The sequence below is a fragment of the Grammomys surdaster genome, unplaced genomic scaffold (assembly GCF_004785775.1).
Source record: "Grammomys surdaster isolate TR1022 unplaced genomic scaffold, NIH_TR_1.0 132, whole genome shotgun sequence".
Classification (NCBI taxonomy): domain Eukaryota; kingdom Metazoa; phylum Chordata; class Mammalia; order Rodentia; family Muridae; genus Grammomys; species Grammomys surdaster.
The window spans coordinates 2,144,781-2,157,336 of NW_021604590.1; the positions used below are offsets into that span (position 1 = coordinate 2,144,781).

The window sequence follows — 12,556 nt, forward strand, 5'->3', positions numbered from 1 at the left end:
AGATAGATAGATAGATAGATAGATAGATAGATAGATAGATAGATAGAAGATAGATGATGGATAGATGATGGATGGATGGATGGATGGACAGACAGATAGATAGAAGATAGATGATAGATGGATAGATGATAGGTGGACAGATGGATGGATAGATAGATGATAGATAGGTAGAAGATAGATACATATATATATATATATATATATATATATATATATATACATACATACATACACAATTTAAGAAAGAAAGTATGGCTCAATCTTGCCTTACTAGAGGGAATTTCCATCCAAGTCTACGCAGGAAACAGGAAGACAGCAGAGATGACAGTGTTTCTCATTCACAAAAGTCTTATTTTACTGATTGTCATAAAGGAGTAGAGGAAAGTGTGAGGTAGAATTGCCTAACTTAACAGAGAGGGGACTTAAAGGTGATGGTATTGTTCTTGTGATATCACTAGAAGTAACTGAGGCAAAGAATAGAACTTCACGTGTAGGACGGACCTGTAATCCTCTACTGGGGTTATCCCCAGCCCCTGGGGTATTTGGTAGTGTCTGGAAACTTTCTGGTTTACAACAGGCAAATAATACCGTCTCCGTGTAGTAGGCAAAGACAACGGCTGACCGTAAGCATCCTACATGCACATTCATTCTCAACTGGGGGCCCAAACGTGACGAGGGCCATTGGACAGAAGGAAATGTTACTATCTAGGGATGCTTATGATGTCATTACAGCTTGGGATGATGTCATTACAGTTAGTATTGGGATACCATACAGGTTCCCGTAGAAGGCAGAGTTTATGTACATGGCTTTGACATTCAGGCTTGGAAGATAAACAGATGTAAATAAGTAAAATGATTATTATTTTTATAGATTTTTATATTATATTTTAATTGTGTATATCGTGTGCTTGTATGTCTTTGTACATGTGAGTGCATGTGATTACAAAATGATGCACACTACACATGGAGGTCAGAGTGCAACTTGCAGGAGTCAGAACGCTCCTTCCACAGCGGAGGTACTGGGTATTGAACTCAGATACTCAAGCTTGGCAGCAGGCAGCTTTACGGGCTGAGCCATCTTGACAGCCCGAGATTATTTTATATTACCTAAATGGAATCAGATTTGTTTTTTAATCAACATTGAGAAGCTCACAGGTTCAGTATTAGTGCTTTGATAAAGACTTCAAGATCAAGAAATTCACTTTAATCATAAATGCAGTTATATTCGGAATATTCTAATAACGTGGATAAAAACGTTGAGCTATTTGTTCCCATATTTCATTCCGTCCCTCACATTTAGAACACAGATTGGTGAGATACACTTTTCTGAGTAATGTTTTTTAAAAGATAAGATAAAATGAGGGTTTTAAAAACCGCTCAAAAGAAAGAATGAGTCAAAAACAAATTATTTTTTATGCTCTTGGGCTCTTCGCAATCATGTGATTTTCTAATCAGAAAAGGATTTATTATTCTTGTCTCCCTCTAGTGGACAGGAGAGGAATTACTTGCAATGACACCTACCGCAGGTTTCTTGTATTAGGTTTTGGTGGGGTGTTTGCTTGTTTGTTTGTTTTTTGTTTTTTCAAGAAAGATGCAGAGAAATGAAAAGGACTTACTTTTAAGCCTAGCTTTCTCAGCTGGATCCAGAGCAGCCACGGGCTCAGAAACTCGAGACGGCAGGCCTATTCCAGTTTTATTCACCGCGCGCACTCGGAATATGTAGGAACGACCTTCTATCAAACCAGTGACTGGAAACCGAGCAAACTTCACAGGTGTGTCATTGCACTGAGACCAGGTCTCTGTGCCCACCTCACATCTGAGGGAAAGAGGGATAGCAGAATGTTACGCGGACTATGGCTGAGTGAAGAGGGCCAAGGCGCAAATTCACCCTCTCGCTTCAGATCTTCCCTGCATCAAAACATGGAACTCATGCATGGCTTCTCAGGCCTAGACTTCAGACACTCAGTTCCTCTCAAGTTCAATATGTCTTTTGTCTTTTTAAATTTCTCTTTTAAAAATCTCAAGTATTTGTGTGTGTGTGTTTGTGCACGTGTGTGTGAGTGTATATGTGTGTGTGTCTGTGTGTGTGTTTGCGTGTATGTCTTTGTATGTGTCTGTGTGTATGAGTGTGTGTGTGAGTGTGTGTGTGTGGTGTGACTCTGTGTGTGTATGTGTATTAGTTGTGTTAGTGTGTGAGTATGTGTAATTCTGTGTGTGTGTCTGTGAGTGTGAGTGTATGTGACTATGTGTTTGTGTGTTTGTGCATGTGTGTGTATATGTGTATGTCTGTGCATGTATGTGTCTGTGTCCGTGAGTGTGTGTGGTGTGTGACTCTGTGTGTGTTTATGCATGTGTGTGTATGTGTGTGTCTGTGTGTCTGTATATGTGTCTGTGTGTGAGTGTGTGTGTGTGCATGGTGTGAGACTGTATGTGTGTATGCACACGCATGCAAGTGCCACAAAGTGCTTGTGGAAGTCAATGGACAACTTGAAGGTGTTTTTTTCCTCTGTCACTCGGGGTATGGACACCCATCCAACCTTACTCACTACATATCTTACCTGCCAGCAGCTAGTCACTTTTTAACATGAAGAAGGAAGCCTCAGACCTTTCTAAACAAGCAGCTGACTTCTCTCGTCAAGAAGAGGACTGAGGGATGGCGGTACGAAAATCGTGCAGGTATCCAGGCTCTTTCTTATTTTTATTTTTTTCATGTACATGGGTGTGTTGCTCACATGTATGCCCGTGAACCACTTGTGCATGGTGCCTGTCACGGACAGATGGTGCTGGATCCCTCGGAACTGGAGTTACAGACAGTTGTGAGCTGCCATGTGGGTGGTGGCACTTGAACCCAGGTCCTCTGAAGAGCCAGCCAGTGCTTTAACCACTGAGCTGACTCTCCAGAATCTTTATGCAGGAGAGATTTAGAAATAGGATCCCCCATCCCAGCCCCACTTGCAACCTTAACTCCACGGCTGGTAATCTCCCTGGCTTCTTTAGGCATTTTCTGTTAAAATCAGAACTACTGTAGGATAAGTTGGGACCTAAAAAGATAAGTGTATGGCTGAGCACGGTGGTGCACACCTATAATCCCAGCATTTGGGAACCTGAGGTAGAAGGATCATGACCCTGAGGCTAGTCTAGGCTATACAGGGAGACTCTCCAAAAGGTGAACCAACCAAACAAAATAGAAGGAAAAGCTATTTGTACTGCAGTTTGGGAAGTCGCTCTCTGTTTTCCTACTTGGTGATTGCTACTGTGTGAGTACAAGGATCAGGGGGCTATTGTCACATTCTTGTTTCTTTTCTTTCCTTCCCTTCTACTCTGTTCTCTCTCCCAGGCTGGTTTTGAACTCACAACCCTCGTGGCTCTACCTCCTAAGTACTGGGACTGCATACCACACCTAGCCATGCTTGTTTAACAATGAGGCTGATGGTTTTCACTGGGATATGAAGTGCTTGGAAATTGGTCTCCGGCTGCCTGCTGATATAGCAGCTGGTACCCAAGAACGGAGTCAGAGAACTGCTCAGAAGATTACAATAGTCCATATGACGACATCGAGCCAATCAACACAGCTTTAGAGACTCGATGTTGGAGGGAATTATGCAGCATTATAATACAGCAACTCCTTGTTTGTTTGTTTTTTTTACAAGTGGTACACAATGCTTTTAGTTCGAAATGCATCCCCAATACGGCACCATGTTCAAAATGTATAATTCCCAACTAGTTCTTATGGGAAGGCAGTGCCAAAAAAATTGAGAGATGGTTGGAGGAGGAGGGGTTCCCTTCCTCACTAGCATTTACATTCTTTGATACAGATAATGATTGCTTTCTTTAACATTATGTAAATTCCTATAAAATGTATTTGCAATTCATGCTTTCCATCCACTCTATAAACGTCTGCTTGGTGGGGCTTCGGGAGTTGCTATGTGTCAGGAATGGCAGGGAGCTGAGGGGACTACAGCAGTTCTGCTAGACGTGTCTCCCAAAGTCTGTTTGTCTGTCCAGGCACTGCCATCAGGACTCAGTGACACTAGAATTTGCTTCTTAACCTTCATTTGTGCAAGAAAAAAAAAAGGTGAAGAGCATCTTTTCTAGAAACTTCTATAGCATGTTGGAGCAGAAAGCACCAGCTTATAGCTGAGCTGTATTTGAATCCTAGCTCTGAGCTTCCTACCCATGTGACCTTAGACAAGGTAACAATGTATCTTAGCTGGCATGTGGCTTGGACCAGCGCTTTCTTTCCTACCTGTAATAGCAAGGCCTGTCCAGGATGGCTATGGGTTAGCAGTAAATACATGAAGTGTTTTAGAACAGTGTTTAGCAAACAGTAGATATTAGCCATGCTGTGCTCATTTATAATGACCAAGGCAAGAGAAGAACAGCATGCATTGATTGTCCTAGCCTTCCATAAAGTTTGCAGATCCTTTGGCTATTTGTCAAAGACAACAAAGTGGAACCTGACAGTCAAAAGGAGTTTATGTAAGCCTCCAGTTCGTCAGAAGTAAGGGAAGCTTCCGTCCCAATTTACATCTTTGGCTAAACAGATCTGATTCCAAACATCTCTCCGTCAGGTACTGAGCACAGTAAGCACACTTTTTACTTATTGTTACAAACATGAGGTGTGATACGTTGACATAGAGCTGTCTCTGATTGTTTCCACAGTCAAAAGCAAGAAGAACTGGAGCAACTAGTAGAAGAAAAACTAAGAGGATCACATTCTTGGGTCAATAGTTTGAATTCATTGTTTGCATTGCCCAAACCCAGTAGATGTGTAAATGTGCAAAATCCACACATCTCAGGATCCATAAGTTCTCAAGACTATAATCAACAAAGACTCCTGGGTAAGCCTGTAGCCTAACACTGTGAACTTTTGTTACTATTTCTTATGTAATATGGATAACTTGAAACCACATTGTACAATATAAGAAATTAATTTGTGTTCTCAAAGTCAGGACTTTTAAATGACTGCCATACTAGGAATGTGGATGTTCAGTATATTGAGTATCCATTATTTCAGTTATACAGTGGCCTCTGCTATTACATCTACAGATTCATTATATTCTTGCCAAATTAGTGACTTGAGTTGTTTGTCAAATTCAAAGAATTAATGTAAATAAGTAGGTACTAATATGTATGTAGTTGTGTTATATATATAATATATATTATGTATATATTATACAAGTTGTATATGTTATACACACACACACACACACACACACACGGAGAAAGAGAGGGGAAGAAGAAAAAAAATCAGAAAAAGCATTTCACATCTGTACACCCACAGAACTATGGCTGAGGTTAGGCCAAGCACTAACTTATCAATAAAGTATCCCAGGATAGGGCTCCCTCCATCCACAGCTGGCTGCTTCCAAGAGATGATGATGTAATCCTTGTTAGCATCCAAAGACACCACATCCAAGGGTGCGGCGGGGGCTCCTTCGATCTCTGCATCAGCATCTGTGGAAATAGACGGATCCTGTTAACTGCTCAGCCAGGCTCTGCCAGCCTGGCAGACTGAGGTCATGGCACCCACATTTCCCACACGTCACGGTAGCTACATATTTGTATAGATAGAGCAAGCTTCAAATCTTATCATTTGTTTAGCAATATAACAAGGTGTGCTTTTCACTTTCAGGGGAAGAACATTATGTTAGAGAATAAAAAGGGGGCTCTGAAAAAAAATCCATGAACTTTTTCTCCTCCGCCTTGGTTCCCAAAATATACCCCCAAAATAAATAGGGAGATATCGGCTAGGTGACTCGCACCAGAAATCCTTTAAGACATTGTTAGGCAATGGTGCTGAATCTCTGGACAGATTCCCAAAGAGATGAATATCCTCTCATGTTACCTGAATAGAGGAGTATACAGGAGAATAAAAACCAGGGAACTTTGCCCACCGTTAAATGGGCATTGCCCTTCTGAAGAAGAAAAACATCTGCTTTATCCAACTGTGTTGGTTATCAGTGTCTATTTGATTGGATTGAGAGACATAAAGCACACCTCTGGATGCTCTCTGGCCTCGTCAATGGTTTAACCCAGTGATGGTTGGGCAATAGAATAGATCGTTGGTAAGTGGTGGGACTGGGGAAGGTAGGACTTGACTGGATGACGAAGGTCAGTGGGACACGTGTCTAACGGGTATGTCCTGCCTGAGCTGACGTGAGTTCAATAGGTCTGCTCCACATGGTGGACCTAACACACATAGTGTCTCACCACATGTCCTTAAATATGAGACCTACTATGGGCTGAAACATCTGATCCTGTGAACTAAACCAAATCCTGTGGCACAGCCTGGCAGATAGAAAACCATTAAAAAAAAAAAAAAAAAAGATGAGCTCACATGATGACTGTTCCCAAGCTGAAGATACTTAGGAAAAAGAACTCTGACATAAACCCACACCTGAGTTTAGAAAAGTCTACAATAATACAGAAAACAGGGGACACTGCCTGTGAAGAAAGATCCCCAGACTGTGAGCCCTATCCCATTTCTCCAGGCACAGCTAAACTAATGAATCAGAAGGAAAGGAAATAAAAATATCCCATCAGTAGCCCTTTCCATGAGAATGATTAAGGCCGCGGTAAGCATGGGGGAGGGGCCCACATTACCAGTTCTTCCTTGCATGTGAACAGCCCTTTCATAAAAGAATTAGTCAGAAGGGCCTGGGACACATGGGAGCCACTTACCCAGGAGAAAACACTCCTACAACTGAACGGGCAGTCTTTCCCTAAGATCTACATGTCTGTAATGCTTGCGAGTTACAAAGGTGTTTGATGATGACAGTAACCGTTGCAGACTTCTGGGTTTAACGTTAATAGGTTGGCATTACTTGTGAAGAGCTCAGATTACTTGGGTTTTGGACATTCTGTTTCATGTCCCATAAACCATCAGGGCATGTTCTCTGGGAAAATGTCTCCTGCGGACACACTAAATAAGAAGGACACCAACAAACCATGGACAAAGCTGAATGTAGAATCCCTGCATGCCGAGCAACAGGAAACAAGTGCTTGTCTGGGTGTTTCTCTCTCCTCCCAGGCTCTGCACGCAGAGCAGAGACCGAAGGAAGAGCCTAGCAAAAATCAGTGGTGATGCTGATGCTGGTAAGCCAGTGGAGGCACTCCGAGGCCACTCCTCTAGGGGAACAGCTAGCAGCACAGACACATCCTTGTCTTAAAGGTCTATGACTCCACGCACTGATGGAGTAATTCCCATGTTGACAGAGCAGAGTCTGGATAGCTGAGCAGCCGCTGAATTTGGTGTCTAATAGAAAGCAGGGGCACACTGTAACAGACCACGGAAGTCATAGAGCCATGGGCCAGCATTCTTGTAACACGGTTTGAAGATGCCATTCAGGGGGTGGGTTTGATGGTCACTAAGTTACTTAGCATTCATCCACTATGGCCTCCTCTAGACCACAGCTTCCACGTGCTGACCCTGAGGAAACACCTCCCAGAAAATCTGACTCAAGGATACTGGCCTCTTCTAAATCAGCTGATGCTCCAACCCCAGCTGACCAGCATTCGTTGTCCCAAGAAACCAAAGGTTCAACTTTTGCGATTCTTAATTCAAAATACCACAAGAACAACCACAATTTAGCTGTGTCTGGGGAATGCCGGCCCCACTGTCTGGTGATTATGTTACTTCATAAACAATCATGTCTTCTGTTTCCTGTATTATCTTAGACTTTTACTAAAGTTGGGCGTGGGTATATGTCAGAGTTGCTTTCCTAAGTTCATTTAACACTCATCTAAGTACTTACTGACTAGTTTTATGTCTGCTTGATACAAGCTGGAGTCTTTTGAGAAGAAGGACTCTGAATTAAGAAAATGCCTCTACTTAATTAAGATTTGCCAATAAGCAAGTCTGTCGTGCATTTTCTTAGCCTTAGCAATTGATGTGAAGGCCCAGGTCATTGTGGGTAGTACCATCCTTGAGCTGGTGGTCCTGGGTTCTATAAGAAAGCAGGCTGAGCAAGCCACGAAGAATAAGCCAGTAATCAGCACCCCCATGTGGCCTCTGCATCAGCTCCTCCCTTTGTGCCCCTGGCTCAGCTTTCCTCCGTGGTGGATTTCTGCACTGTCAGACAAACTAAACTCTACATTGTTTCAGTCATGGTGTTTCATTGTAGCAATAGAAATCCTAAGACAGTGGTAAACACAATAGTTAAAAGTATTGTTCCTGATCTCAAGATGAGGCAACACAGTGTAGGGAGCCAAGCATGCTGGGAATGTCAGGAACACAGCACAGCTGTGAGGTGCTATCAGCGTCGAGTTCCAGCAGCTGCTGCTGTACAGCTCTGGCCACAGTGCCCTCTCAGCCAACAGTTACCCTCTTCAAAGCTTCTATCTTTCTCTCTCCAAACCTCCAAATAGCCTACCTTTCTGTGGGCTGATTAGTTTGATCAAAGATTAGCCTGTTACTCATTACGGTTTGGCAAACCGTACATAGGCAAATAATAACTTTTTTCAAAATGTTATATCATTGTTTATATTTATTATAAAGGTAGTACATGATTATGAAATAGATAATCAAGAAAGTTAAGATCTCCTTTAAATCTGTAACTCAGAATAATGACTACAGACATATTGGCCTCAGCCTCTCTAGATTTTTTTTTTATATTTATAAACTAAAAGATGAAAAAATTTTTTGAGACGGGTCTTGCTATAATAGCTCAGGCTGCCGTTGAACTAGAGATCATCTCGCCTTGGTCTGCTGAGTGCTAGGATTATAGGTATGTGCCAACACATCTGGCAAAAATTATAATGATTATTACTATCTGTAGCCCAGGCTTGGAACTTACCATGTAGCCCAGGCTGGCCACAAACTCATGTTTGATTTTCTTGTGTCCCCTCTTATATTTAAGGATTATGAATAGATGCAACCACACCTGGCTAAATATGATTATTTTTTAAATACTTTGGGTCATGGTTTTCATGAAAACTGCTTTTTCTTGATACATTTCAATAAGTATAGATATACACCATTAGTTTTCATTGCTGCATAGTATTTCTTTGTTTATGTAGAGCATGAACTTTTTATATTTACACCTCTTTATTAAAATATATGTATAGAAAAAGACATTTTATTTTACAATTCTCGCTGGTAAACATCTGGATTTCTCCAGTTTTATGTAATATTTGTCTTCATCTTTGTCCCCTTTGTCCTGGAACTGGAGACATTGGACTATGTGGTCTAAATACATGGTTGCAAAATGCCCTTCATAATCACAGCCTTGGACAGCAGGAGGGCCTGCTTCTGCATTCTCCTACCCTGCTAGAGTTGTTTTGTATTCTGTGTGTTATATGTGTGTGCACATGTGTTTATGGGTAGGCATGCAGATGTACACACATGTATGAAGACTGGGGTTCAAGGAGTGATGTCTTCCTCGGTTGCTTTCCACCTTGCTTCATGAGACAGTCTCTCACTAAACCAGGAATTTGTGGAGTCAGCTAGACTGCTGGGGTCCGCCCGTCTCTGAAGCTAAAGTTTCAGTGGTCCCCCTGCCTCTGTCCAGCCCTACTCCCTCCAGTGCTGAGGTTATAGATGTGTGCTGCTGCACCCAGCTTTTACACGGGTGCTGGGGGCTTAATGTGTATGCGGCAGGTACTGAGCTATCTCTCCAGCCCCCACAAGGGAGTTGTAAATCATGTTATCTTTTCAGTAGAGCAGGTAAAGCATCACCTGTCTGCAATTTAGAATGCCACAGTTGCTAAGGACACTTTCCATGCACTTGTTTGGTCTGCCCTCTCCCTCTTCCCCCCATCTTTTCCCGTGTGTGTGTGTGTGTGTGTGTGTGTGTGTGTGTGTGTGTGTGTACATGCTTATGCTCCTGTAGGGGAGGGATTAAGGTGGAAGATAGTATGTAACAAATGTTGACATTAAGAATTTCTGATGGCAATTTATAAGTGGATCTTCTCTTTTTATTGTTTATAGTATTTTCACGATAGAAATTATCTGTGTAATAAAGGCCTGTCCAAATGTGCTCGGCTCTGAAATGTTTCTACAGAACACAGTGCTTTACATACTGACAGTGCTGGTGTAGATGCTACTTTGTAAGAGGCAAAATCACCAGAACTCCCAAAAGAATGACCTTGAGTAGCCTCACAGGCCACGATGGAAAAAGTATGAAAACACATATCATTTGAAATGCTTTGTAGTTCTGAAAAAGATGGATACAAATGTATCATATGATCCAGCAACTCAACACGTGAGTAGGTATCGCAAAGAGATGAAAACACTGTCCCATAAATAATGAATATAGATAGTGCCAGCATCCTTAACAACACTAAACAGTAGGGACAATCTTGCTGCCTATTAACTAGTGGATGTCAGACAGCACGAGAGAATCTAGACATTGAAGTACTAGTGTAGCCCCAGAAAAGAACAAGCTACCATATGAGTTATGACATAAGTGAATTTCAAAATGCCGAGGGAGGGCAGCTGCAGAAGGACCCTGATGGCCAAAGGTTTCCTGAAAGAAAATGTGGCTATGAAAAGGAAGCCATGGCTTTGAAAGCATGAGTGGATATGGGAGAGCTACAGGGAAACCCACACTGACAGAAATGTGAAAGGAGGAAGTTATGGATGATGACCTGAGAACTCTGCACATGTATTTAAGAACACTCAGCGTGGGGGTGGAGAGATGGCTCGGAGGTTAAGAGCACTGACTGCTCTTCCAGAGGTCCTGAGTTCAATTCCCAGCAACCACATGGTGGCTCACAACCATCTGTAATGGGATCCGATGCCCTCTTCTGGTGGGTGTCTGAAGATAGCGACAGTGTACTCACATACATAAAATAAATAAATCTTAAAAATAAATAAATAACAAAAAAGCCCACTCAGCATGCAGTTAATGTGGGGGAACTTTATGTGTGTTTATAACTAAATAAAGATGTTTTTAAGGCTCTAAGAATACATCCTTTCAAATGAATCAATGACATGATGAAGGTGAGTGACAGAGTGTTCGCTCTGTGCTTACAGGTCCCTTAGCGCCACAACACCGCAATAGTTAGTCATTGTAGCAGTAATCTAAAAAATAAGCTTTTCTAAAAGTTGTTAAATTCACATACAACAGCTGAAATCTTCCCACTTTTTTTCTTTCCAGTTATCTACTCGATCCTTTCATAGTAACTAACATTTGGTAAATTTTATCGTGTTTCCATTTTCTTAATTTGTGGATTATAGAAACTGATACGTGTGAAACTGAGCCCCTTCTCTGCATCTGGAATCAGTCATGTGAAGTCTAGCAGAGGCACAGTTCTAGGTGGGGCCTGAGAAATGCAGAACAATCCTGCCAGGCTAGAGTCCCCAGACCAAGGCCATCAAGGTTCTTGTTTCTGATTTTGTTGTTTTGAATAACTAGAGAAGGTCTCCAGACATTGAGGGAAAGAGAAGACTTTGCATATTCAGCCAGAATCTAGTCACATTTATCCAGGTGGTGTAGCTAACCTAACATCCTGATGAATCCCAGGGAACCTGTTTCCATAGCAACCTTTAATGAAGGCTGCCTCTTCCATTCCCTCAGCAATACCTGGCTTTGCCCAGGATGCTTCTGTAGAGGAGACACCCTGCCACATTTCCCGAGTTACAGATGTACTTGTATTTTTTATCAGTTGCTAGTGATCAATTGACAGTGTTTAGTTGGATATGACACAGGGTGTTGAGTTCCCAGGACTCAGTCTTCCTTTTTTTTAGCTCTTACGACCAGTAAGTGTTGGCAGGGAACACTCTGCCATCCTTGGTGAGTGTTGTACGTGGAACATGCAAGATATTTGTTCACCAAACAAGTGGTGCAAGCAGCCCCCAGCAGCCGCAGTGCTGGTGAGCTGAACTGGGTTCACCTGCTTTCTTGGCAACCAGTTTACCTGCTGAGCTCTCTCTCCCAAACCCACTAAAAAGAATCCTTTAAAACTATTGAAAATTTAAAATTATTGAAACTTTAAATTATTGGAACTTTAAAATTATGAAATGCCATAGAAGGCATTTCAGAAGAAATCAATTATATTGACAAAAGGCTCTAATGACAGAGCTGTTGGTCGTCTTTGGTCTTATTTTAAAGGCATCTGGATGGCATCTACAGTTCTATCTTGATCAAAATGCCTGTGAGTTAATTTTTCTATTTAGTACATGAGAGACAAAAATTAGTAAATCTGCAGAGACCCACAGTCAAACATTGGATGGAACTCAGGGAGTCTTGTGGAAAAGTTGGGGGAAAGCTTGAGGGACCTGGAGGGGATAGGAACTCCACAGGAAGACCAACAGGGTTAACTAACCTGGACCCCTGGTAGCTCTCAGAGACTGAGCCACTGACCGAAGGGCATACACAGCTGGACAAAGGCCCCCCAACACATACATAGCAGATGTGCAGCCTGGTCTTTCTGTGGGTCCTGAACAACTGGGGTGGGGCTATCCCTACAGCTTTTGCCTATCTGAAATTTGTTCCTCTAACGGGGCTGCCTTGTCTGCCCTCAGTGAGAGAGGATGCACCTAGCCCTTCAGAAACTTGATGTGCCCAGGGGGACCCACCCTCTAGAGGAGAAGGGGAGAGGAGGACGTGGG

General features: G+C 42.3%; 1 protein-coding gene across 1 annotated transcript in view; it reads right to left on the reverse strand.

Moving 5' to 3' along the window:
• Positions 1 to 12,556, reverse strand: part of Myom1 (myomesin 1) — a 112,838-nt gene that overhangs the window by 63,418 nt on the left and 36,864 nt on the right. Inside the window, exons 11-12 of the mRNA XM_028762193.1 lie at positions 5,316 to 5,457; positions 1,617 to 1,816 (exon numbers count right to left, since the gene is read on the reverse strand). Of these exons, the coding sequence (XP_028618026.1) occupies positions 1,617 to 1,816; positions 5,316 to 5,457 (342 nt within the window). The remainder of the gene's footprint in view (positions 1 to 1,616; positions 1,817 to 5,315; positions 5,458 to 12,556) is intronic.